This window comes from Castor canadensis, chromosome 4, assembly GCF_047511655.1.
Source record: "Castor canadensis chromosome 4, mCasCan1.hap1v2, whole genome shotgun sequence".
NCBI lineage: Eukaryota > Metazoa > Chordata > Mammalia > Rodentia > Castoridae > Castor > Castor canadensis.
In genome coordinates, this window is record NC_133389.1 from 66,458,752 (window position 1) to 66,486,345 (window position 27,594).

The window sequence follows — 27,594 nt, forward strand, 5'->3', positions numbered from 1 at the left end:
TAGAGCCCTCATCACCTAGTGAGAGCCCCTTTCAGCAGCCCTTTCCCCACATTCCCTCTCTTTATTTCTTCCAACTAGCCATCTTTTTTGATATTAGTTTTTTGCATTTACATGTGTATATTTTTTAATTTCAGTTGCATTTATCAATACATTTTGTTTGTAAGTTAAAGTGAACAAAATGTAGTTTTGGTGATTGTATGTGATAGTTGAGAAACACTGGGCCTAGGGAGAATGTTGCAGTGAACAGCAGCTACAGCTTCCTTTCCCGTAAGGAATGAAATGACATCCTCATTGGTGTCACTTTAGGGACTGTTTTCACTTCACCATACTGCAGGAAGGTGGAAAACAGGAGAAGATTGTTGTACATGATGGTAATGTCCCCTGCATGCTCTTCTTTGCCTCTCTTCACCTGCCCTCTATCCTATCTGCTCTGGAGACCATGGCCTCTATTTCAAGAAGTTTGCTGAGGAGACCACTGTACAGAAGGAGTTAGAACAGGTCTTCTCCTACTTGTTGATGCTAGAGGGGAAGGGCTAGATTTTGATAGGGAAGAGGGAGGAGCTAATGTTGACATGGTTTTTAATATAGAGGAAGTGAAGTATCAGGCTGCGAGGTCCATGATGACCTTAGATCATGAAAGGTCCTTCAGATACTATGTGGCTAATACGTGATTCCAGATTCCATGTTTGAGTGTTACAGTTTCCTTGTGCTGCTGGGGCCCTGTAGTTTTCCTTGGTGTGATTTAGGAATTCTTTCACCTAGGTCTGATATTAGACATATAAAACATATCTGTATATCTGTATATTTGTCTATATCTATATCTATCTATCTATCTCTCTCTCTCTCTCTCTATCTATCTATAGTAGTCTCTTGTGGGGGGTTGAGTACTCTTCAGAATGCAGTAGCTTCTTATATCTACCTGTCCGTGCTTCTGCAGTTCAGCAGGTGCATGGCAATGGGTATGCACGAGACTGCTCATCACCCAGTACTCTCTGGTTTGCTTGGCAGGATATAGTACCTATCTATGTTGTTTTCCCCATGAATTACCCTCCTTTGATTTTGTCGTGTAAAAGTACATGTATATACCTTTGTTACCAACACAGTGTAAATTGGTCTAATGAACATTTTCTGCTAGTCCAGAGGCTGTCAGAGTATACAGGGATGAGGTTTGTGTAGTCCTGATAGTTAAGTGCCAGGCAGCCTTCCCCTGAATTCTCTGCTGTCTTCCAACAGCTGGTCTTCAGGACAGATGCACTTTCACAGCCCTGACTATCCAGCCTTCCAGGAAGACATAAAACTCTATCAGTGTTTCCCATAATATATGTGGAATTAGGACTGCTTGTCAAATAGCCTGGTGTGTTCTTGCAGATGTAGTGTTGTTGTTACTGTGGATGACTACCACTGAGAGCTCGTTGTCACACTCTTGGGCCCAGTTGCTGCCATTGACATCAGCTGAGGGGCCAACTCCTTCGAACAGCTGCTGAAATGTTCATTGTTTTGGATTTCTGTGATCAGATTAAGTTGTTCCAACAACACTGACTGGGGTAAATGACTTGTTTTCAGAACTTTGATGTCTCAAGTGACTGCTTTTCCCATTGATTCCAACCTGTTCTTGGAAGGCTGGTCTAAAGATGACATTTGAGGTCTTATGAGAACCTGTGGTTTCTCCTGGTTGCTATAGAACCATGGCCTTCCTAAGACAGTTCCTGTCTTCCTAAGATAGTTATTCATTGCATGTTATTTCTTCTTCTTGTTCCTGTAAATAAGAATATAGCAGAGTAGTTGAATGGAAGTATAAGTTCTTAGAGAAGGTGGGCAGGGTCTGTATCTATGTGTGTTCTGCAGGCAGTAGGAACTTCCTCTTCTTTCCAGAGGTTAGCATGACTTCTAAAATTTGTCCTAAGGAATCTTTTTGCCAGACACAGAGTGCTAAATAACTGTAAGAACTTTGTGTGACATATAGCTGGATCTGCATTAAGTCTAGCAGTGGCCTCCACTGACCAGTGGTCAGAGCTTTGCAGGACCCTGATGTCAGGAGGTGCCTGTCAGACTATCACTGCTGCATGAATCTTTTTTCCTATGTCTGTCCATCCCAGACAATACAGAGTTTTCTTTGGAAATATCTAAGAAAAATATTATTGGAGTATTTCTATCCACTACCACCTGCCTCAAACGGATCTTGAGTTGTGAAAAACTATAAGGTGGAAAGTTTTCTTTTTCCTGAAGGGATATATTTCTCAGCAAACAGATATGAGCAAATAAGGCAAATCTACTTAATTAAAGTTTCATCATTCAATCTATGTTTTGATTAAAGAGGCAAATGGAGCTTCAGAAGCCAAGAGCATTTAGGAAACCTTTGCCAATGCCAGCAACTGGAAATTATGCAGCTCCTTCATTTCTATAGGGAACCAGGGCTGTTTTATTGGGGATTGATTTTTGTTGCTGTTCACAGTTTGGCTATTCTGCACCAGAACCCTGTGTTTTTGTTTTGTTTTTTGGTACTGGGGTTTGAGCTCAGGTCCTACACTTTGAGTTATTCCACCAGTCCTTTTTTATGATGGGTTTTTTTCAAGATAGGGTCTCACAAACTGTTTGCCTCGGCTGGCTTCGAACCGTGATGCTCCTGCATCCGAAGTAGCTAGGATTATAAGCATGAGCCACTGGTGCCCGGCACCAGTATCGCTTGCTGGGTGGAGGAGCACTTCATTTACCAGGGCCCAGAGTCACCCTAGGAGAAGGTAGTCAGAGGGCACCTGGCCTGTCCTGAGCTCATCACTGACACTTGACTGGATGTCAGTGAACAGAGCAGAAGGTGGCTGTGTAAGAGTCAGTTACCCTTGTCTTACAGCTCTTCTCACTGCCTGTGTGAGGGCATGGGGTTGGGGGCAGCCCAGGGTTTAGATTCTGAGATGCTTCTCCTCAGTTCATCAGAATAGGTTGGTAAAATGTCTCCTTTGTGCAGTTTCATTCTTGGGGACTTGGAAAAGCTTGAGAAATGCATATGAAGGACTTAAAAAGTCAGCACATCACAAAGGCAATAAACCAAACTTGTAGACTGGACTTGCATGAATATTTTCTGACAAGAAGATGGAAAACCATGGTTAAATATATTTGTTCCTTTTTATTGCTGCCCTAAAATTTGATATTTCAGTATGAAGATATGAAAATTAGTATCAAGAGGCTCTTTTTCCTTTTAAAGGCAAGGTTCTTTTTTGTTATTTTTTTCTTCTACTCTTCTGCCACATTTCATACCAACTACTTCACCCACACATTTTATCTAATTTTGTATCCTTTCCTCTCTCTGTTGTTAATTTTAGCTGACATGGAATGATTTTGAGCTTTGATTTGTATCTATTGAGAACTTAAAAAAAAGAGCAAGACAAATTAACAGATGAACCATGAGATAAATACCATGTTGTATGTGGTTGGATCAGATAAGAACTAGAAGTGGATGGGTTGGGGGCATAATTTCAAAAACATTTTTTGAGGGAGGTTGTAATAATTGTACCACTATAATTTCCTTAGCACTTATCAGATACCACATTTTGTATGTGTTTTCTTCCTTATGTGTGTAGTAACTCTATAGGGCAGGTGTTATCATTATTTTCATTTTATAGCTGAAGAAACTGAGGTTTATGGGCAGTAAGTAACTATCCAAGTCACACTCAAGTCTAGAATGTGGCAAACACAAGATGATCTGAGTCAGATACTGGAATTTTGTTCTCTGGTCCATTTGTGTGTAGCACTCTGATTTGAGCATGTTTTTAATGATGTAGGGGTTTGCACTGTCTGTACCCCAAACCTCAGTCAAGACTACTCAGATGGAGTGTCCTCTAGGATTTGAATGCCCCATGGCCATCAGCCTTCTCATGGATGATACCCTTGGTCCTTTGTGCCCTGATTCAGGACTGAGGTAGTAGATCAAATAGAAGATGACCTAGCTTAGGTGCAGATATGATTCAGTGCAGTATAGCCATCATTTATTGAGTACCTGCTGTATTCTAGTCTCTATGGCCAGTGCCAGGGATAGTCAGGAAATGTTCAGAAGTACCTCCATAGACAGACAAGGTACAAGAATATAGGTACCATGAGGGCAGAAACTTGGTTTGTTTATTTACTGCTTTCTTCTTAGGACCTAAAATAATGCTTGGCCAGAGTATGACCCCAGAAATTGCTGCTGAAATGCTGAATGAGAATATGTAGCTTTTGTGGCATCCTGTAGGCCAGAGAGCAGGGAATATTGTGGGCCAAGCATAGGTGTCCTGTAGAATCTTGCTGCAAGCAAACAGCAAGGAGTGGCTTTGCAAGGAATACAATTGTTATGTAGAAACAACTTATTCGTCCATATTCTCTTTTACTTCCACAAAAAAATGAGACAGGCACCCCTTCCTTCCCCTATACTATTAATTCCATTCCTGACCTCCTTTTTGTTTGCTTGTCATGCCCATTTTAAGTCAATTTTATTGAAGAAAATTGTGCTAGGGGAGCACAGTGGGTGTGGAGCATCTCAGAGGCCAGTCCCAGGTCTGGCCAGCCTGTGCCCTCATACCAGGCTGGTAGAGAGGAGAACTGTGAATGGGGAAGTGGTAACTGATTCTCACACAGCCACACACAGCTCAACTGGCATCCACAGTTGAAGTGACATGCTCAGACCAGACTAGGTGACCTTTGAATGTACTTTCCCCTGAGGATGTCTGATTCTTTGGCAAATACTGGCACTTTCCCTTTTTCTTGTCCATATGATGTTTATGGGCATAGCTCAGTTTAGGCCTTGGGAAGTGGAAATCATTTCAGTATTCCCTGATTCCCAGTGAAAGGATGGTGGACATGTGTACTCCTTTCCCTTTTCAGTCTCATAGTTCCTCACTGAGCCAGCTTCTCCCTTTGGCCAATTTGCGTATACAGTACAAGTTGGCATTCATGCCTGGATCCAGACACCTGGCTTTGCATATATCAATACACTCACTTTGAGTGTTTTCTTTCTAAACTGAGCCTCTGGATCAGGTAGATGGCTCACATGGCTTCTTCTACTCCTAGATCCTAAGAGCCAATAATTATACACTTACTGATTCATTAACTATTCTCTTTATTTAGTTTTGGGAGGAACTTTTTTCCAACTTGGTTTGAGCATCAATCTGTCCATCTCTCAGGCCTTACAAGCATCATATTTGCCAAGGTGACATTTTAAAGGATAGCCTAATATAATTGCTGCTTTTCCTGTTTGTAGCTTGTCTGTATGTTTGTTGTAGATTTTGTACTTGCTTCCTGAACTGGTTATCTAAAAGTTAAGCACACATTATACCACAGAAGTAACTATAGCACATTGAGCTATAGTTACTTTAAGGCTGGTATATCTTTAAGATTTTACCAAGAAAGATACATATTATTTTACACCCCCACAAAAATGAAAAGTAGCTTGAAGAATCTATAACACCCTAACTCATACTTCCCTGGTGGCAAGCAACTCATTTCTGAGCCTTGTATACCCGGCCAGGTTTTCTGTGTGTGCACTGTGTCCTTCTCATACACATTTGTCCCCTCTCTTTTGGACAGACACATAGCTACAGGGGAATGTTCAGATTGTAGGGAACCTTGAGTTCCACCTCCTCAATTTACAGATGAGGAAATGGGAGCCTGGATAGGCCCAATGACTTGGTCAATTAAGTTAAGTGGAATTAGAAACCTGCCCAGGGTTTTTCACCTACAGCTGCCTTGGAAAAAGGCGCCCTATTTTCTCTTACGTTTCTTCTTTTTCTTCTTTTTTTTTTTACTATTAGGAAATTTGAGGTGGACTGGCCCTTGCCAAAGTCTAAACTGTCTGTCTTTGGGGGTAGAGGAGCTCATGGAGAAGTGTGATCTTTCTCTGTAACAGGGAACATCTGATTCCAGTGCAAGTCAGAAGTAGATCTTCGGGTTTCTTTTTTCTACTTTTTCTCACATCTTTCTCATTAAAAATCGTTTGCCACTTTGAACTTAAATGAACCAACCAGTAGACTGGAAGTTGTGGTGAGCAGTGGAGTAGAATTTGCACATGTACTAAGTTTTGTAGCAGTGTGTCAATTTGCTAAGGATTAGAATTGCCTCTTCATTTTTCAGTGCTGCTTTTTCTCTGCAACTTTTCTGACCAGTAGTGTAGTGAGAGAATATCAGACATAGGCCAGGCCTGGGCTCTGAGAGTCTGTATGGCCTGGAGCTGTCAGCTGCCTCCGTCTAGCCGTCACCTAGGTAACCGACACTCTACCAGTGAAACAGTCTGTCCACAGTGAGAGGAAATAAAAAATGAAACTGCTGCATTTATTCTTTGTGCACCACAATTTTTTTGAATGTTACTTGATTTTCAAGAAAAGATTGTTTCACGTCACTGTTGGATTTTGGCCTCTGTGCCCAGTGTGTGACCCTCCTGTTTCCTGAGTTGCATGTCTATTTTTATAGTGTATTTTTATGAAAGCTGTGATATGAATGCAGTTAAGTTTTCATTCCTGAATGACTCCTAAGAGGACTGCATTTCATATAAGTTTTTATGAACCACTAGTAAGGCAGACATATTCCACAATTTATTTGGTTAGGTTTTGTGAGTGTTCATGTTTTTAGAAATGTCCCTTCCTGTGGGGGTGTTTTTCCGTTGGATGTGCTCTATTTCCTTAGTAACTGTTGCTCTGTTATGGGAGGGACTTAATGACATTTTTTCAAGTGCAATATTGAATTAATTTATTTCCTGGTTTGTTCTGCCCATCTTCCCCATATAAATAGAACATCTGTGCGAATGTGTGTTTGATGGCAGTGGGCTTGCTATGGTGGGTGGGCTCTTGAATGTGTGACTCAGGCTGACTCTGTGACCTCTCATCCTAGGTAAGTTACCTCTTTCTGTCCTCCTTTTTTCTCTTCCTCTTCTCTTCTTTTCCGTTCTCCTTATTTGCATATTATCAGGCTCAAGACATTTAGGCTTAGGGAGCTACCTGAGACTTAAACTGAGAACTGTGGTTGGAGGGAAGGCAAGAGACTTGGTGTAAGTCCTGGTTCTCCTATATGCTAGTTGTTGGGGACTCAGTTATTTCATCTCTGTGAGCTAGAACTTTCTCTCTGTAGTCCTGATAAGTGGAATTGGAAGTTGTAGCTTGAAGGGATTTATATCACTGGCCTATGAAGGCCTTTACTAGGTAGGATATTCTGTGAAGTGTGAGCAGAGTGGGATCATCATTTGAAATCTCTGCCTCATCTGGACTAGTGGGTAAAGGAAAACCCCTGCTAGTCAAGAGTCAAGCAGAGCTGAGGAACAGCCTCTCAACCTGAGAAATGCCACTTGTCCATTCACGGCACGGGATGGGTTTATTTTGTAGGTATTTGCTGAGCCCTTCTCTACGCTCCCATCTGCTTTTGTGATCGGAACAGTACTCAAGAAGCTTAACACAACTGCCTTCATTCAGTCTTCCATTCATTCAGTAAACTTATTTGCTGAGCACCTGCTAGGCACCAGATAGTGTCTCAGGTGCTGAGATTTGGAGAACCATCCAGGCACTGCCCTTGTCCTGTGGCAGTTAGAGTCCAGTGGGTGTTAAATGATCAGGACACCTGTAGGAAGTTATAACTGTGGAAAGTACTGGCAAACCAGATGAAGTGCAGTAGGCTATGTAACAGGGCTCTGAATTGCTTTGATTAGTAGTAGCATTGAACATTTTCTCATATACTTGTTGGCTGTTTGTAAAGCTTCTTTTGAAAAATGTCTATTCAGGTCATTAGCCCATTTTAAAATCAGATTATTTGTGTTTTTTTCTATTGAGTTGTTTTAGTTCCTTATATATTCTGGATATTAAACCCTTGTCGGATAAATAGTTTGCAAATATTCTCCCATTGTATAGGTTGTCTTTTCACTCTCTCTGTTGTTTCCTTTGCTATGCAGGAGGTTTTTATTTTGATATAATCCCATTTTTCAATTTTGGCTTTTGTTCCCTTGTGCTTTTGGGGCCATATTAAGAGTCTTCCCAGACCAGTGTCCTGCAGTGTCTCCATTGTGTTTTTCTCTAAGAGTTTCATACTTTCTGGTCTTATATGTAGGACTTTGATACATTTTGAATGTAGTATGTTTTGAATTTAGGTATTGTGATGCCTCTGAGTTTGTTCTTTTTGGTCACAATTTCTTTGCAATTGGATTGTGTCTTTTGTGGCTCCATATAAATTTAAAGATATTATCTATTTCTTTGAAGAATGCTATTGGTATTTTGATGGGAATTGCACTTAATCTGTAAGTCACTTTGGGTAGTATGGATATTATAACAGTACTAATTTTTCCAGTCCATGAACATGGGATAACTTTTCATTTTTTAGTTTCCTCTTCAATATGGTTTGTCAGTGTTTTGTGATTTTCATTATAGAGTTCATTCACTTTGTCAGTTAAACTTATTCCTAAATGTCTATTATTTAATTTTTTATAGTCATTGTGAATAAGAATATTCTTCATTTCTAAGCAAGTTTGTATTAGTATATAAGTATCATCCTGATTTTTACATGTTGACATTGAATTTACTAAGTTTGTTTATCAGTTCTAACAATTTTTAGTGGAGTTTATATTTTTCTGCATAAAAAATCATATTATTTGCAAGCAAGGATAATTTGACTTCCTCATTTCCAATCTGGATGCTGTTTATTTCTTTCTCTTAACTTGTTTCTCTGGCTAAGACTTCCAGTAATATGTCCAATGTGAGGAGCAAAAGTAGACATGCTGTGTCTTTTTCCTGATTTTAGAGGAAAAGCCATCAGCTTTTCCTCATTCAGTATGGTATTCTCTATGGTCTTATACACCTTTATTATGTTAAAATATGTTTTTTTTATTCCTATTCCTTGATAGCTTTTATCATGGAAGGATATTGAATTTTATCACATGCTTTTTTGGCTCTGTTGAGATGATCATTTGGTTTTTGTCTTTCATTTTGTTGATGTGATGTATTAATTTTATTGATATGCATATGTTGAATCATCCTTCCATTCCTAGGATAAATCCCACTTGATCATGGTATAAGAGTCACTTTTAAAAATTGCTCCATCTACATCTTGATTTTTTTTCTTCCTGGAGTGCTGAGGGCAGTTGATATGAACCAAAGACTTCACTTCTGAGACCTAAGGATTCAGCTTAGAAATGGATTTCTTTTTCAGGATGTGTTTGAATTCTAAGTAACCCAGGGAAGGACACTCAAATATTGTGATCTTTGTAATTGTTCTTAGAGAAGCTTGAAGGAGTGGATGCTGTGGTACTCTGGGGGTGCAGGCAGAGCTCCCATCCTTCATCATCTTCCCCAGTGCCCACAGAAGGGTCATAGACACAACTCTGGGTAGGTTTTCCTTTTTAGTTTCTGTATAGTTCTTCAGTTCTCCAGAAAGTGACCTTTTTCTTTTTAATTTCAGCAAGAACAGAGGTGAAGCACAAAGAGCAGAAGATCAAACAGGCTGGGCTCCCTTGGTGAGGCTGAGACTGTGGAAGATGCTGGCTACCGTGAGCCTGAGGAGACCTTCATTTTGAGGTGGGAGAGCAGGTCTCAGTGGGACAGCTTCTCCACTCGTGGGCTGACCATGGCTTCAGTGCTCTGGCTGGACAGCTGACGTGACTGTGTGCCCAAACGCTGCTGGACTGTGTGCCATCCAGGTACTGCCTGCTCACAGGAGCACGGCCAGTGGGCATCAGATGCTCCTGAAAACTGGACCAGCAGAGCGATGGACTTGGACAGACTAAGATGGAAGTGACCTGAGGCCTCACCCAGGCGGTTTCCGCACGACAGGACAGCTTAAGAGTCAAAATACAAGCTTGTCTGGGGAGCAGTATGCAGGAAGCTGGTTTTCAGGCCACAAATGCTTTCACAGGTGAGAATCCTTCCACACTTACTTGGAGGTTGTGTTTCAACTCTTAGGTGGTAGGTAACAAAACATCAAACTACTACATGAAGTGAATGTACATTTATACTTACAAGATGAAGGCCATGCCCAGTCATGGACTCAGGCTTCTATGGTAACTGATTTTGACAAAGTAATAATAGGTTTTTTTTTGCTTTAAGTAGGAATTTGAAAACACATATATTTTTAAGTCTGTTTTTGTTGACTGATAGGACACAAAAATAACCTGCAGAGTTTGTAGTCTTCCTCCAATCCCTGTTCTCTAAGGAAATAGGTCACTTCATACAGAAATGTATAGGGGATTTAAACAAACAGATTAGGAAAACCCTCCGGGGGGAAGTTAACTGCTGTTGAGGGACCTCTCCACCCACCATTTTTAGTTTACTTCCTTAGAATTATTTGTGTGCCAATGGTGGTAGGGGCCAGCTTGGCTGAGCTAACCTTTCAGTTAGGATCATTCTCTTAAAATGAGCCTGTAGAGAAGCTGGACATCACAATTTAATGTCGATTTGCCCCTTGGCTGCCATTTTGCAAAATTTGTAGGGAACCTCTCAGTCTGGCTGGTGCCCAAAGCCACGGCCTGAGGCACGGAGGCTTTTGAATTTGTATCCTGGGTATTTGTTTGATCTACTTAACATCCTAGGAAGCCATTTAATCCTTCTGGGCTTCTGTCTCCTTGTTTCCAAACTGGGGACTGAAATGAAAGAACCTATGGATACCTACGTAAGAAGAGGTATTTTGGTTTGTGTTTTTTATTTAAAAAGAAAAATGGTAGAAATAGTCATGAAAAGTGACGATATTATCTGGTCCAATGAGTCCTAAAATATTGTAGCTTTTCAGATTTCTGTAGAGAGAGCAGGTAAAGTTGTGGGGTGGGGGGGTGCCTCGAGAGACTTGGGAGTTATGTGGGTTTGGATTTGGGATCTGCTTCCTCCACTGGTAAGAACCGAACTCCTTGGCAAGTCCTTCATCTCCTTTCCATTTCGTATTAGTTATTTGTAATGCAGGTGTTCCTGTGGGCCTCCCACTGTACTGCTCTGAGGAAGGATAACCCACCAGTATGAGATACTGAGCACTAAGGTGGAAGTTCACCATGTGGAGTTAGGTCACTTGGCCTAGCCCTGGCTGCTCCACATTCTCATTGTGGGCCTGCAGGCAAACTCCAAAGACCTCTCAGCATCTCTTTGTGTAAGGTGGAGCCTCAACAATAGTGATTCTGTCCTGGGGTGTGGTAGGGAAGGTCATCCTCAGATGATCATGGCCCTGTGAAAATAAGCTCAACATCTATTTAAACTTACACACAGAAGAGCACATAACTATATTCAGGCTTCCTAGGCTGCAGTCCCTGCCTTCTTGTCATCTATAGCTCCTTCATGGAATGGCACTGTGCCACTCAACCTCCTCTACACCCAGGAGGTGGATGGGGAGGAGAGGCATCTAGGAGGTGTGTAAAGCAGTTCTGAGATGAAGAGGGAACATGGACAGAAAAGGAGGAGGGGATGCACAAGAAGAAATTGAGGAAGAACAGCATCAGCCCAGATCCCAGATTGGTGCCTCCCAGTTGCTGTCAGTCTTTGAGAGTCTGAAAAGCTCCACAGTTGCCATCTTTTCTCCACTTGCCTCCAAAGGTTCTTGGCATACTCTCCTCACTCTCCCAAGCCTGCCAGTGGTTCACTGGCTTACACTTAGCCACATCTAGTCCTTGCCATGGTTTAGGGGGCTTACAGCTCCTCTTCCCCAAGAAAAGGAAGCCCATGCCAGCCTGAGGCTCCGTTTGGGATAATTAGTATCCTTAGATTTTGCCTAGAAGATTTTTGGTGGTAGGACAGTGCTTGTCACATATTAAGGAGCAGGTAAGTGACAGCTGTTACTATAATTACTTCTGTAGCTGATTCCTGCAACCCCTCTATCCCCTACATACTTGCTCAGATTACCCTTTTGCATCTCCTCCATGGCTCACATGTTTTAAAAAAGAAATCTTAACTCACAGTTTTCCCAAGAGCTCCATTTCCTTATCATTTGGCCTCTTCTTAGTTATATCCACCTACCTTAGCTTATTAACCTTACCGCTGATAATAATAGTAGTAGTAATAGTAGTGAAATGATAAGTATGGCTAATATGTCTGAGAGCTCACAGCCTGCTGGGCTCTGTGTACTTTACCTGTTTTTCCTCTGTCAGTCTTCACAACAACTCTCAGGCCAATGTTGTCATTCTAGTGCTGCTGGGCCATGGAGAACACTTGGATAGCCAAGGCTAGGTGCCAGTGGCCTCTCCAAGTCTAGCCCATATGTAACCTCAGCTGTACATTGGGCTCACTGGGGAGCCATACTGCTGCATGGGTTTCACCCTCGGAAATTGGGATTTGATTACTCTCAGCATAACGCAGTCTTGCTAAATCAGGACCTTTGTCCCAACAAGATCCCAGGTACTTGGTGCACATTAAAATCCAGGGAGCCCTGAGAGCCAGCATTGGACAGAGCAAAGCCAAGGGTGTGTTGGGAAAGTCAATTCTCAAACAAAGGAACCGACTCATACCATTCCTTCAGTAGGGGATGATCAACTTAACTAATCTGCCCATTCTAAGGAAGCTATCAAATGTTTAATATTATTTATCACAGCACATGAATACCTACAGGATGGCCTCATGCTTGCTAGGCAGGCACTCTAACACTTAAGCTATGCTTCCAGCTCTTGTTGTGTTGGTAATTTTTTTAAGATAGGGTTTCACTTTATGCCTTGGCTGGCCTGGACTGCAATCCTATTTGTGGTTTCCTGTGTACCTGGGATGACAGATGTGTGTAACTGCCAAGCCATTGATAGAGATGGGGTCTTGTGAACTTTTGCCTGGGCTGGCATTGAACCACCGTCCTCCCAATCTCTGCCTCCCAAATAGCTAGGAGTATAGGCTTGAGCCATCTCGCCTGGCCTGTCTCTTATACTTCTGAAACTTGGACATTACAGTTATCTCTGAAATGGATCCATTTGAGCTGGAGAAAACAGGTGGCTATCAACAGCTGTATTTTCTTTTCTAGCTCTTGTTTCATTGGTATGCAGATGTTTCTAGAATCCTTCCTATTGGATTCTCTTGTGCTCACCATGGCTGGATGAGCTTAGAGGCCAGAGAAGTCTTGGCTTCAGCAGAAGTGGCCAGTTTTGGTTAGCCCCCTGCCCCTGCTTTTGCTCTATGATGTTGGCAAGTTAGCTGCCCTCTCTGAATGAAGCATGCTTTTTACAACAGTAAAATAGAAATAATGAACAGGTTTTTTTTTTTTTTTTTGGTAAGGAATAAGTGAAATAGTGTGTGAAGTACTAACCACTGAGTCTGGCATATAGTTGGTGCTGAATAAATGTTCTTTTCTTTCTTACCATCTTCAAAAAGATGATTTCACATAAAGGCCTCAAGAAAATCAGGGGTTCATTTAGCAGATGCATAGTAGGATCTTTTGATATACCCATGAGAGGTTCAAGAAGGATTAAAACAGCAAGGTGTGGTGGTACATGCCTATAATCTCAGCTACTCAGGAGGCAGAGGTAGGAACATAGTGGTTTGAGGCTGACCTAGGAAAAAGTATGGGAGACCCTATCTGAAAAACTAAAAGCAAAAATAACTAGGAATGGGGTTGTGGCTTGAACAGAAGAGTGCTTGAGTGTGAGGTCCTGAGTTCAAACTTTAGTACCCCCCCAAAAAAAAAATAAAAAAGGAGGATTAAAATTGATCCATGTCCTGGGTGCTAACAGTCTGGGTACTGCCATGATTTGCACTCACATGTACTGTCATGGAGGTGGGAATGTGGGCTGGAAAGGTAAGGAGTTCGGCTCAGTCTTCTGGGCCCTCTGCCTGTGGAACTCTCTAGCACCTCACTTCCTCTCTTGTTTGTCCCATCTGATGGTTTCTGTGTCTGTGCTTGAGTCATTCCACCTTCCTGTGCTGAGATGGCTCTTTGATTATGGTTTCTTCTCTGGCATCTCCTTACACTCATCACAGATCTCAAATCATTAGGGTTGGCACCATGTCTCTGCTTATTTCAGGACACCATGTTTAAGTGAAAAACCCAAAAGTGGGATGCATGTGAATGGTGGCTTACGGTTTAATTAAAAAAATTAAACCATAATTTAATATGGTAATGTTAAATGTTGACTTTTTTTTCTCTTAGTTACTTTGATATTTGTAAAATACTTCTGGAGTGGTGTAAAGAAGGCATCCTTTGGTTCAAGATTTTTAGGGATAATGACAATGAAAGAATAATAGTAACGATGCCATAGTGCCCTAGCTGGACACTCAGTTCTCTTGTCAGACAGTACAACTTTGAGACCGTACAGAAAAAAATGTATTAATGGAAGTTTTGGGTGCTGCATTGCCTTTCAAGTGTTTCCTTTAAAGAACCATGTTCCAGTGTCCAGGGGGAAGAGGGTATAGGCTGACTTTCATATGGGTAGTTCTTCCTCGGGCTTGTCAGCATCTGCCAGCACCAAGGGAAAGACTAGTCTCAGCTGCTGTTGGTTTGCTTGACTTGAGAAAGTCAGACCAACAGTGGCACAGCTCTTTCCACAGAACCAAAGCAAGTTTTATCTCCCCGGAGGCCAGAAAAGTGCCCGGTCTCTCAGTTCACTTGATTTATTACTTTCAAAAGAAGACTCTCCCCGTCCTTGTTCAGTGGAGTGAACATCCCTCTCAGACAAGCCCAGCACAGTGCTGGCTCTTAGAGTCTATGTTAATGCAGATGTTGAAAATAAATTTTTGTAATGATGGAGTAAAAAAAAAGAAAATCAGACCAAGGTCAGTACTTCAGAATCTTGCCATGTGTTTTTGGTTACACAGTCTGTGTGGTCCTGGAGGAGCAGGATCATGTACTGTGGACTCCCTGGAAAGCTGTGCAGTCAAGTCAGTGGAGACACAAGTGAAGGTGCATGGCCCTTCAGCTGCTTAGTGCTGCTTATCAGGGATAGAGTAGGAAACTGTGCTGCTCTTTTCATGTAAACTTAATTTCGTCTTTCTTTTCTTTTTTGTTTTTTTGTTTTGTGAGACAGGGTCTGTATAGTCAAACTGGCCTAGAATTTGCTATGTAGTCTAGGCTGGCCTCAAAGTTGTTATCCTCCTTTTATACAGCTTCCTGAGTGCTGGGATTACAGATGTGAACCACCACACCCAGCTAAATTTACATTTTCCCTTCTGTTTTTCTTTTTGGCTGTACTGGGTTTTGAACTCAGTGTTTCATGTGTGCCAGGAAGGCACCCTACCACTTGAGCCAAGACTCCAGCCCTGTCTTTTTCTCTTGTGATAAAATTAAAAGTTTGGGGTGTTTTCCTGCCCTTTTGGGATGATGCTATCATTGATTTGAGCACGCACTATGACAGTTGTCTGCTGTGCTAGGGGCATTCACATATGCGATCTCAAGCAATCCACCAGACAGCCCAGGGTGTGGTGTAGGGGTAGGGTAGGGATAGCATAATCCCAGGTTTGTGGATCAGGAATAACACAGACTAGAGAGGCCCTGCTTGAGGCCCAATTGGATTTCTGGTGGCAGCAGTGCCAGAATTGAAAGGTAGGCTGTCTATGATGAGTAAAGAACCTGGTGTCTCCTACCATGTGCAGTTTCAGGGAGAACATTGAACATTCAGAAATCTAGCCATTTTTACAATAGGAATTGTGCTGATCCAGAGGAAATCTTTCCATCTTCTAATGTTTTCAGTTTTTCTTCAGTGTTTTTTAGTTTTCATTGTAGAGGTCTTTCACTTCCCTATTTAGGCTTATACCTAGGTATTTAATTTTTGTGGCTATTGTGAATGGAATTGATGTGATTTCTTTCTCAGCTGAAAAATGTTCATTGTTGGTATATAGAAAAACTACTGATTTTTGATTTTGTATCCTGCTACTTTGCTGAAAGTGTTTATCAGATCTGAAATTTTTTGGTGGTTTCTTTTGGATCTTTTTAAGTGTTAGGATCATATAATCAGTAAATAGGGATAATTTGATTTATTCTTTTTCTATTTGTATCCCTTTTATATATTTTTCTTGACTTAATTGTGCTGGCTAAAAACTTAAGCACCATATTGAAGAAGAGTGGAGAGAATGAACACCCTTTTCTTGTTCCTGATTTTAGAGAAAATGTTTTCAGTTTTCCCTGTTTTGTATGATACTGACTATAGTTTTCTTGAATATAGACTTTATTATGTTGAGGTATGTTTCTTTTATTCCTAGTTTCTTCAAGGCTTTCCTCATGAAGGGATATGGAATTTTGTCAAAGGCCTTTTCTGATGTATTGAGATGATCATGTGATTTTTGTTCTCTATTCTGTTTATGTGCTGTATTACATTTATCAATTTGTGTATGTTGACCCATCCTTACATTAATAGAATAAAACCAAATTATCATAGTGTATGATCTAGTTAATGTGTTGTTGAATTAAGTTTGCAAATATTTTATAGAGAACTTGTGCATCTGTGTTCATCAAGGAAATTGGTCTATAGTACTTTTTTTTTGTTTGTTTATTTATTCACATGTGCATACACTGTTTGGGTCATTTCTCCACCCTGTCCCCCTCCCCCATCCTTCCCCTCCTCCCCTCCTCAGTTTCAGGCAGGTCCCTTTCTGCTATTATCACTGATTTTGTTGAAGAAAGGACAAATGCATAATAAGAAAGACAAAGTGTTTTGGCTAATTGAGTTAAGGATAGCTATACAGAAAGAATCCTACTATTGCTTTCATGTACCCATGTGTTACAACCCATGTTGATTCAACTCTAACATGGGTTCCTGATCCCCTGCTCATGATAACCTGTCATTTTAAGGTTACTGTATTAGTTCCTCTGGAGTGGGGACATCAAACACTTTCATGTTTTGGGTTTTCTACCTATTCCTATATCTCCCGTATGTGCTCTCCCCTTTTCTTGTGATCCAGGTACAACCACGTTGCTGCATTTGCCCTAGATCTAAAGTCCACATATGAGGGAGAACATACAATTTTTGGTCTTCTGAGCCTGGCTGATGTTCTCCAGTTCCATCCATTTACCTGCAAATGATAAGATTTCATTTTTCTTCGTGGCTGAGTAAAATTTCATTGTGTACAAGTACCACATTTTCTTAATCCATTCATCAGTAGTGGGGCATCTTGGTTGTTTCCATAACTTGGATATTGTGAATAGTGCTGCAGTAAACAAGGGTGTGCAGGTGCCTCTGGAGTAACCTGTGTTGCATTCCTTTGGGTATATCCCCAGGAGTGGGATTGCTGGATCATATGGCAGGTCTATGTTTAGATTTTTAAGATGTCTCCACATTTTTTTCCAGAGTGGTTGCACCAGCTTGCATTCCCACCAGCAGTGGATTAGGGTTCCTTTTTTCCCACATCCTTGCCAACATTTGTTGTTGTTGGTGTTTTGGATGATGGCTATTCTAACAGAAGTGAGGTGGAATCTTAGTGTGGTTTTGATTTGCATTTCCTTTATGGCCAGAGATGATGAGCATTTTTTCATGTGTGTTTTGTCCATTTGAAGTTCTTCCTTTGGAAAAGTTCTGCTTAGTTCAGTTGCCCATTTCTTAATTGGTTCATTGATTTTAGGAGAGTTTAGTTTCTTAAGTTCCCTGTATATTCTGGTTATCAGTCCCTTGTCTGATGTATAGCTGGCAAATATATTTTCCCACTCTGTGGGTGGTCTTTTCAGTTTAGAGACCATTTCTTTTGTTGTGCAGAAGCCTTTTAATTTTATGAAGTCCCATTTGTCCATCCTTTCTCTTAGTTGCTGGGCTGCTGGGGTTCTATTGAAGAAGTCTTTGCCTATACCTATTTGTTCCAGAGTGTTTCCTGCTCCTTCCTATAATAACTTCAGAGTTTCAGGTCTGATATTTAGGTCCTTGATCCATTTTGAGTTGATGCTAGTACAGGGTGATAGACATGGATTTAGTTCCAGTTTCTTGCAGACGGGTAACCACTTTTCCCAGCAACATTTGTTGAAGAGGCTATCTTTTCTCCATTGTATGTTTTTGGCACTTTTGTCAAAAATGAGGTGGGTATAGTTGTGTGGGTTCATATCTGGGTCCTCTATTCTGTTCCATTGGTCTTCATGTCTGTTTTTGTGCCAGTACCATGCTGTTTTTATTGTTATTGCTTTGTAATATAGTTTGAAGTAAGATATTGTGATACTTCAAGCATTGCTCTTTTTGCTGAGTATTGCCTTGGCTATTCGCAGTCTCTTGTGTTTCCAAATGAACTTTAGAGTAGGTTTTTCAATCTCAGTGATGAAATTCATTGGGATTTTGATGGGAATTGAATTAAACATGTAGATTGCTTTCAGTAGTATAGTCATTTTTACTATGTTGATTCTACCAATTCATGACCATGGGAAATCTTTCCATGTTCTGTAGTCTTCCTCGATCTCTTCAGGAATTTGTAATTCTCCTTGTAGAGGTCATCCACATCCTTTGTTAAATTTACTCCTAGGTATTTGACTTTTTTGAGGCTGTTGTGAATGGAATTGTTTCCATTCTCAGTTTGTTCATTGTTGGTGTATAGAAAAGCTAATGATTTTTGTAGGTTGATTTTATATCCTGCCACCTTACTGTAGCTGTTTATGGTGTCTAAGAGGTTTTGGGTACAGTTTTTTGGGTCTTTAAGGTATAGGATCATACTGTCTGCAAATAAGGATATTTTGACAGTTTCTTTACCTATTTGTATTCCTTTTATTTCTTCCTGCCTAATTGCTCTGGCTAGAAATTCCAGGACTATGTTGAATAGGAGTGGGGAGAGTGGGCATCCTTGTCTCGTTCCTGATTTTAGGGGAAATGGTTTCAGTTTTTCACCATTAAGTATGATGTTGGCTGTAGGTTTGTCATAGATAGTCTTTACAATGTTGAGGTACTTTCCTTCTATTCCTGGTTTTCTTAGAGCTTTTATCATGAAGTGGTGTTGGATCTTGTTGAAGGCTTTTTCTGCATCTATTGAGATGATCAAGTGGTTTTTGTCTTTGCTTCTATTGATGTGCTGTATTACATTTATAGATTTGTGTATGTTGAACCACCCCTGCATCCCTGGGATGAAGCCAACTTGGTCGTGGTGAATGATCTTTCTGATGTGTTGTTGGATTCGGTTTGCCATTATTTTATTGAGGATTTTTGCATCGATGTTCATTAGGGGAATTGGCCTGTAGTTCTCCTTTTGGAGGTGTCTTTGTCTGTTTTGGGGTGAGAGTAATATTGGCTTCATAAAATGAGTTAGGCAGAGTTCCTTCCTGTTCTATCTTGTGGAACAGTTTAAGGAGGGTTGGTATTAGTTCTACTTTAAATGTCTGATAGAATTCAGCAGTGAATCCACCAGGTCCTAAACTTTTCTTTTTTGGGAGGCTCTTGATCGCAGCTTCAGTTTCTTCTTGTGTTATTGATTTGTTCAGGTGAGTAATATCCTCTTGGTTCAGTTTTGGGTGGTTGTAAGTTTGTAGAAATCTGTCCATTTCTTTGAGATTTTCAAATTTATTAGTATTTAGGCTCTCAAAGTAGTCTCTGATGATTTCCTGGATATCCATGGTGTTTGTTGTTATCTCTCCTTTTGAGTTTCTGATTTTACTGATTTGGGTTTTTTCTCTCCTCATTTTAGTCAGGTTTGCCAGGGGTATGTCAATCTTATTTAGTTTTTCAAAGAACCACTTTTTTGTTTCATTGATCTTTGTGTGTTTTTTGTTGTTGGTGTTTCTATTTCATTGATTTCAGCCCTTATCTTAATTATTTTTTTCCTTCTGCTTGTTTTGGGGTTTGTTTGTTCTTGTTTTTCTAGGAGTTTCAGCTGTAGTGTTAGGTCATTGATTTGAGATCTTTCTGTCCCTTTGATATATGTAATCATGGCTATAAACTTTCCTCTTAGGACTGCCTTTGCTGTGTCCCATAGGTTCCGGTAGGTCGTGTTTTCATTTTCATTAACTTCCAGGAACCTTTTAATTTCTTCTTTTATTTCATCAGTGACCCATTCATCGTTGAGTAATGTGTTGTTCAGCTTCCAATTGTTTGTGTGTTTTTTACTGCTGTTTTTGTTGTTGATTTCTAGTTTTAATGCATTGTGGTCAGACTGAATGGATGGGATTATTTCTATTTTCTTATATTTGCTGAGGCTTGCTTTGTGCCCTAAGATGTGATCAATTTTGGAAAAGGTTCCATGGGCTGCTGTATAGTACTCTTTTTTTTTGTTTTATCCTTTTTCACTTTTGATATTAGTGTAGTACTGCTTTTATAAAATGAGTTTGGTAGTATTACTTCCATTTTTATTTTATGGGATAGTTTGAAGAGCATTGGTGTTAGTTCTTTCTTAAAGGTCTGGTAGGATTTTTATAGAGCATCCATCCAGTCCTGTGCTCTTCTTTTTTGGGAGGCTATTACTGCTTCAATTTCTTTGTTCATTATAGATCTGTTTAAGTTATGTATATACTCTTGATTCAGCCTTGGTAAGTCACATATGTCTAGTAATTTACCCATTTCTTCTAGATTTTTCAGTTTGGAATACAATTTTTCAGAATGTTCTCAGAATTTCATTGGTATCTATTGTAATATTTCCCTTTTTAATTCTAGTTTTATTAAATTCTGCCACCCCTATTCCTTCTTTTCTGTTTCTTTCTGTCTCCCTCCCTCCTTCCTTTTCTCTTTCTCTCCGTTCCTCTTCCTCTCCTTCCCCCTCCCTCCCCCTCTCCCTTCTCCCATCTTCCTCTTCCATCTCTAGCTCTGTCCATCTCTATTTCTCATTTTCTCTAAGGGTCTTTGAGTATTGTTTGTCTTTTTAGTCAATCAATTCTTTAAGGTTTTATTGGTTCTTTGTATTGTTCTTTTAGTCTCCATTTCCTTAATTTCTGTCCGATCTCCATTATTTCTTTCCTTGTACTAATTTTAGGATTGGTTTGTTCTTGTTTTTCTAAGACTGTGAGGTATATCATTAGGTTATTTAATTGAAATCGCTCTGATTTTTTAGTGTATGTACTCATAGCCCATTCTGGGGGGTGGGGGAGGCAGTGAGTGCAGTTGCTACCAAATTCCCGTGGTGCCAGGACTGCAGAGGGGGAAGTTGGGCCAGCTGTTCTGATTCATTTCTTCACTCCATCATGTTCCTACTCTGTGTTAGCCCTCACTGATACAGTTTGATATAGAAAGGGCCCCTCTAGGGGCAATTTTATTTTAAAAGAAAACATTGCAGTAATTATCATTAGTGGGAATTTAGCAACATGACAAACGTGAGTGTGAAGCTCAGGGGAGGTGGCAGGGTTATCTTTGTGTAAGCGTGGTGCTGTTTATTCTCCCAAGACCACGATGTAAATCCGTCTTTGGATGTTATTATATACCTGTGCCCACAGAGTGGGAGAAAATATTTGCCAGCTACACATCAGACAAAGGACTGATAACCAGAATATATAGGGAACTTAAAAACCTAAATGCTCCCAAAACTAATGAACAATAAAGAAATGGGCAAGTGAACTAAACAGAACTTTCTCAAAAGAAGAAATTCAAATGGCCAGAAAACACATGAAAAAATGCTCACCATCTCTAGCAATAAAGGAAACGCAAATTAAAACCACACTAAGATTTCACCTCACCCCTGTTAGAACAGCCATCATCAGCAACACCACCAACAACAGGTGTTGGCGAGGATGCGGGGAAAAAGGAACCCTCTTACACTGTTGGTGGGAATGTAAACTAGTACAACCACTGTGGAAAAAAATTTGGAGGCTACTTAAAAAGCTAAACATTGATCTACCATTTGATCCAGCAATACCACTCTTGGGGATATACCCAAAAGACTGTGACACAGGTTACTCCAGAGGCACCTGCACACCCATGTTTATTGTGGCACTATTCACAATAGCCAAGTAATGGAAACAGCCAAGATGCCCCAGCACTGACAAATGGATCAAGAAAATGTGGTATCTATACACAATGGAATTCTATGCAGCCATGAAGAAGAATGAAAGGTTATCATTCACTGGTAAATGGATGGAATTGGAGAACATCATTCTGAGTGAGGTTAGCCTGGCCCAAAAGACCAAAAATCATATGTTCTCCCTCATATGTGGACATTAGATCAAGGGCAAACACAACAAGGGGATTGGACTATGAGCACATGATAAAAGCGAGAGCACACAAGGGAGGGGTGAGGATAGGTAAGACACCTAAAAAATTAGCTAGCACTTGTTGCCCTTAACGCAGAGAAACTAAAGCAGATACCTTAAAAGCAACTGAGGCCAATAGGAAAAGGGGACCAGGGACTAGAGAAAAGGTTAGATCAAAAAGAATTAACCTAGAAGGTAACACACACGTACAGGAAATTAATGTGAGTCAACTCCTTGTATAGCTATCCTTATCTCAACCAGGAACACTTGTTCCTTCCTATTATTGCCTATACTCTCTCTTCAACAAAATTAGAGATAAGGGCAAAATAGTTTCTGCTGGGTATTGAGGGAGTAGGGGGGGAGAGGGAGGGGGCGGAGTGGGTGGTAAGGGAGGATGGTGGGGGCAGGGGGGAGAAATGACCCAAGCCTTGTATGCACATATGAATAATAAAACAATTAAAAATATATATATATACCTGTGCCCATCAATAAGATGGGAGTTGGAATCTTGACCATGCCCATCAATGAGATGGGAGTTGGAATCTTGACTGGGTCCTCTAAGGGATCTTGATCTCAGAAGTCATCTGAGAAGTAATCCACTAGCCTTCCAACTATCACACATGTCACATTCATGAACCTTTTCCCAGAGCTGTCTATAAGTTTGATAGACAAGTCAGTGATGTCCTAAGATGTGATCACTCTAGGATGTTTCACTCTAGGGAGTAATAGCACAGTGATGTGCTAAACAGATGTCCTCTGATTCATACTACCTGGGTTCAAATCCTGTTTCTGCTCTATCATTTTTTGTCACATTGGGTGACTACACCTCTCTGTGGCCTAACTTTCCACTGTTACAAGGGGAAAATGATAACAGTATGTAGAGGGTTATTAGGGATAGTTACATGAATTTATACAGATAAAGCAGGTAGGATACATGGAAAGCATGCAATAAATATTGATATTTCAGAGATGTTGCTATTACTCAAACATGACTTTTGGCCCCCAAGCAGCTGTTGGTAAAAATAGGTTTATTGATAAAATTTGGACTCCAAATGCAAATTTTCTGCCTCTGAAAACCTCAGCCTACTTTTAGCAAACCTACACCTGGCCTTATATTGGCCAATGAAACCTGAGAACACCTGCAAAAAATTGTTCTTAAAGGTTTTCAATGATGGCAACATTATTAAAATTTGCAGTATAAACTCATGTGAGCATGTGCTTTCTAGATCATTTGTTAATCTACTGCAACAAAGTAAACCTCTGAGCTTCATGTTCCCAGGTAATGAATTGTTCTGAATGATTAAATGGTTCAGTGATTTCCCCCCAGCAAGAATCTATTACATATATGTCTTTTTTTTTTTTTTTTTGCTATATAGATACCTCGTTTCCATAGTTCCAGTCAGGTATCCATTAGCAATCATGTATGTCATTTACATACAGTTTTTATGCTACATTTTGTAACAAAACAGAAATATACATATAAATGCATGTATGTAAACAGTTTAGATTCTGTATCTTTTCTGCTATTCTTCTGGTGTCTTTTTTTTTTTTTTTTGATATAAAGAAAAGCAATCTTGGTCCTGGACAAGCAATTGGCATTGGTTTTGTTGTTGAGTTCTATTGAATTTTATGGTAGGTACCAGGTTAAGTGCTGGGAAAACACTTCATTTAATATGACACTGTACAGCGCACTTAGTGGCACACTTCATCACGGGCACATTCTTGTCATATATGTTTGCATAATATTTTTTAGTGTGGGGCTGAAAAGATGGAATTTTAGTTCTGCATATAAAAAATGTCATGAAAGTATTTTATGTAACTTCAGTGCCCTTTAAGATTCTGGGAGGCTGGTGGAGTGGCTCCAGTGGTAGCGTGCTTGTCTAGCAAGTGTGAGGTTCTGAGTTCAAACCCCAGTACTGCAAAAAAAAAAAAAAAAACAAGATCCTGGAAGCCTAAAGAAATTTCTGTTTCCAGTAGGAATTTGGGCTTGGGTCAGAGTCCAGGGGTGAGGGTAATGCCCCATCCCTTTGGAGCAGGGACTTGTCAGTATTGAGTGTGGGGCAAGACTGTACCAGCAGTTTGCCAGCAGTTTTCTGTTTACTAGCCCAGCTTATAGGTGAGCACACAAGACTCTTGGAATGTGGTGGAGGGAAGGAGGCACTCCATGTTGGTTAGAGAATATTTATGATGGGAGCCTATGACTGCAAAGTAACCAGGTAGTCACAAGTTAAGTTGTGCTCACTTGTGTATTTGTAAGTTGAGTTTTCCTCACACATTCTCTGGAAACACTTGGACCAGAAGGAAGATTTATTTTTAGTACAGGGATGATGGGAGAATAAACATGGTTTATTTATGGGTCTACTCTTAGATTTATTTGACACGTATTTATTGAGTACTTGCTATACACCAGGCACTGCAGTAGGTATTGGGGATACAGGATGAATAAGAGATAGCTTTCATCCATGTTCATGGGATTTACACATTGGCTGATAATAAAGATATAAACCACAGATTTTATAGTTTCAGATAGCAATGAAGTCTTAATAGAATATAAAGTAGGGCAAGGAGATAAGGGAATGGTGGAAAAGGGCTATTCCTCACTAGATGATCAAACAAGGTTTTGGTAAGGACTGCAGGAGGGAGTCAGTTTGATATAGAGAGCTCCAGGTAGGAGGTAGCAGGTACAGAGGGTTTGGGGTCAGAACAAAGTTGGGGTTTAAAGAACAGCGAGGGTTGCCTAAATGTTTCCATACTCAGGAGTGGGCTGGGAAGGTGGTGAGTCACCATGCTTTTTGTTTTTTTCAAAGAGGGGAGAATCTAGGTGAGTATCTATAAATTGTAACTAATATTGTTTAGCACATTATTATATGTCATGTCCTTTTTTAAACTGTTGCTTAGCAAAAAGCTGTCCCATTTCCTAAACACTGAGTCTACTAGAAGCACTTATATAGTCAAGGTCTTCAATTTCTGTATTTTCTTTTTTGTAAGCACATTGCTCCAACATGTTGGTATAACTGTGAGAGAAACAGCTGAGAGGGTCTAAGTGAATTCTCATTGTTAGTCACTGAAAAGTATAAGAGAAAGGCTAGTCCAGCAGGAGTGAAAAATTCTACATGGTGAGCTTCTCAGGTTTGGGAGAGCCTCTGCTTCTCTTTAGAGTTGAGCAATGAGAAAGAAATGAAAGACATTTTGCTCAGCTGTTGTCTCTCAAATGAAGGCTTCAGTTATTTGGGGCCAAATTTCTGGAGAAAGGGATCTACTTTCTAGGCCAGCCTTGCCCATAACCAGGTTTTCTCATTTTGCATCTCTTCAAAATGCTGCCCTTCTGGCAGGTAACACCACCAGCCGTTCACATCAGAATTTATCCTCACACCTCCCTGAGGTTTATGGGTTTACTTCACAAGCATAATTTCTAAGGGTAGGGTGTCCTTAGCCAGGGACAACTACATAATGAAATAGCAGTGGGAATGAGCAGTGGCGCTTTGCCAAGTCAGTTTTTAATCTTGACATACTTTGTCACTTCTCACTTAAAATGAGAACATCTGATGCACTTTTTATGATATTTTCAGCATTAAATACTGTCTTTCAAAAAGAAAGGAACAAAATTGTGCTACTCCCTTCTTTTCCAATGTACTCTTTAGGCTTTTGGCCCTTGGTTCCTTTTTGCTTGCATCTTCGTGATCTTCTTTGCCAAAGTCAGGGGAATATGCTACTCTCACCTGAATTCATGCTGTCATTATAAACATCCCATTATCAGAAAGTTATTGTTTACTATTAGTAGTTGCCTGATACCTAACTCTTGAATTACAGGATATTTTGTCTCCAGGAACGTGAACAATTTTTATAATCTGATTAGATGTTTTGCCACAACATATTTTTGGAACTGTGGAGACTTTTTAATTAAAAGATATTTCTGAAAAATTTTAAGGTCTTTAATATTTTTACATGAAAAACATTGCAGCTTTTGCTATGCTAAATTTGCATATATTTCTGTGACCAAAAGTCATAAAAATTCTCATTTATATGAGTATAATGCTTTGCAGGCAGACAGCAATTAGTAAACATATATTGAATAAATGAAGCAACCAAATATTCATGATTTGGGAATGCTTCCATAATTTGAATTCTGACTTGGCAAACCCCAAGAATGCTGAAGAAAGGGTAAATGTCAACCAGGAAGGAAATTTCTAATGTTTGTACATCAAGGCTTTTATGAAGAACTTGGGAGAAGGTAATGAAAAGCACGCTTATCAGAGTTGGAGATGACCGATTAGCAGGAATTGCTTACTTATTTGCTGATAGAATCAAAGTGTCATAGAAATGCAACACTATTAAAATAAGGCAAACCAGTCCCCAGATAACACATGGCTAAATAATAATAGGACATTCTTATGACAGAATACTGTGTAGGTATTAAAGCGATGTTTGAGAAGAGCCTTTCCTGCCTTTGAAAAATTCTTATAGTTTTAAATAAAAAAAAAACGTAGGCCCAGTGTGCTAGCATCCATCTGTAATCTCAGCACTTGGGAGGCTCAGGAAGAAGGATTGCGAGTTCAGGGCCAGCCTGGGCTGCATAGTAAGGCTCTGTCTCAAAAATAAATAAGTAATATTTAAAAAGTAGGTCATACACAGGTTACTCCAGAGGCACCTGCACACCCATGTTTATTGCGGCACTATTCACAATAGCCAAGTTATGGAAACAGCCAAGATGCCCCACCACTGACGAATGGATTAAGAAAATGTGGTATCTATACACAATGGAATTCTATGCAGCCATGAAGAAGAACGAAATGTTATCATTCGCTGGTAAATGGATGGAATTGGAGAACATCATTCTGAGTGAGGTTAGCCTGGCCCAAAAGACCAAAAATCATATGTTCTCCCTCATATGCGGACATTAGATCAAGGGCAAACACAACAAGGGGATTGGACTATGAGCACATGATAAAAGCGAGAGCACACAAGGGAGGGGTGAGGATAGGTAAGACACCTAAAAAACTAGCTAGCATTTGTTGCCCTTAACGCAGAGAAACTAAAGCAGATACCTTAAAGCAACTGAGGCCAATAGGAAAAGGGGAACAGGTACTAGGGAAAAGGTTAGATCAAAAAGAATTAACCTAGAAGGTAACACCCACGCACAGGAAATCAGTGTGAGTCAATGCCCTGTATAGCTATCCTTATCTCAACCAGCAAAAACCCTTGTTCCTTCCTATTATTGTTTATACTCTCTCTACAACAAAATTAGAAATAAGGGCAAAATAGTTTCTGCTGGGTATTGGGGGGGGAGAGGGAGGGGGTGGAGTGGGTGGTAAGGGAGTGGGTCGGGGCAGGGGGGAGAAATGAACCAAGCCTTGTATGCACATATGAATAATAAAAGAAAAAAAATCAGCAAAAAAAAAAAAAAACAAAAAAAACAAAAAAACAACAGAAACCAGAAGACATTGGAATACAAAGAAACCTTCTTTGTGGGGAAGCGGGGAATATTGACAAAACTTCTGCCACAAACATGGTACCTAATGGTGAAATGTTGAAAACTTCCCCTTTAGACCAGAAATGAGGAAAGAATGTTTGCTCTCTGGGTTTCTGTTTCCAATTGTATCCGCTGGCCTACTGAATGTGAGGAAACAATAAATAATAAATAAT

At 40.2% G+C, this 27,594-nt stretch overlaps 1 protein-coding gene across 6 annotated transcripts in view; it reads left to right on the forward strand.

The window, feature by feature from the left end:
- Positions 1-27,594, forward strand: part of Ldlrad4 (low density lipoprotein receptor class A domain containing 4) — a 402,230-nt gene that overhangs the window by 146,742 nt on the left and 227,894 nt on the right. For 5 of the 6 annotated variants that reach the window (XM_074070391.1, XM_020180295.2, XM_020180298.2 and 2 more), the window contains one exon: positions 9,397-9,849. In XM_074070391.1, the coding sequence (XP_073926492.1) occupies positions 9,810-9,849 (40 nt within the window). In that variant the 5' untranslated portion in view covers positions 9,397-9,809. Of the gene's footprint in view, positions 1-6,828; positions 6,850-9,396; positions 9,850-27,594 lie in introns of those variants that run through there. The other variant, XM_074070394.1, reaches the window with a different exon arrangement.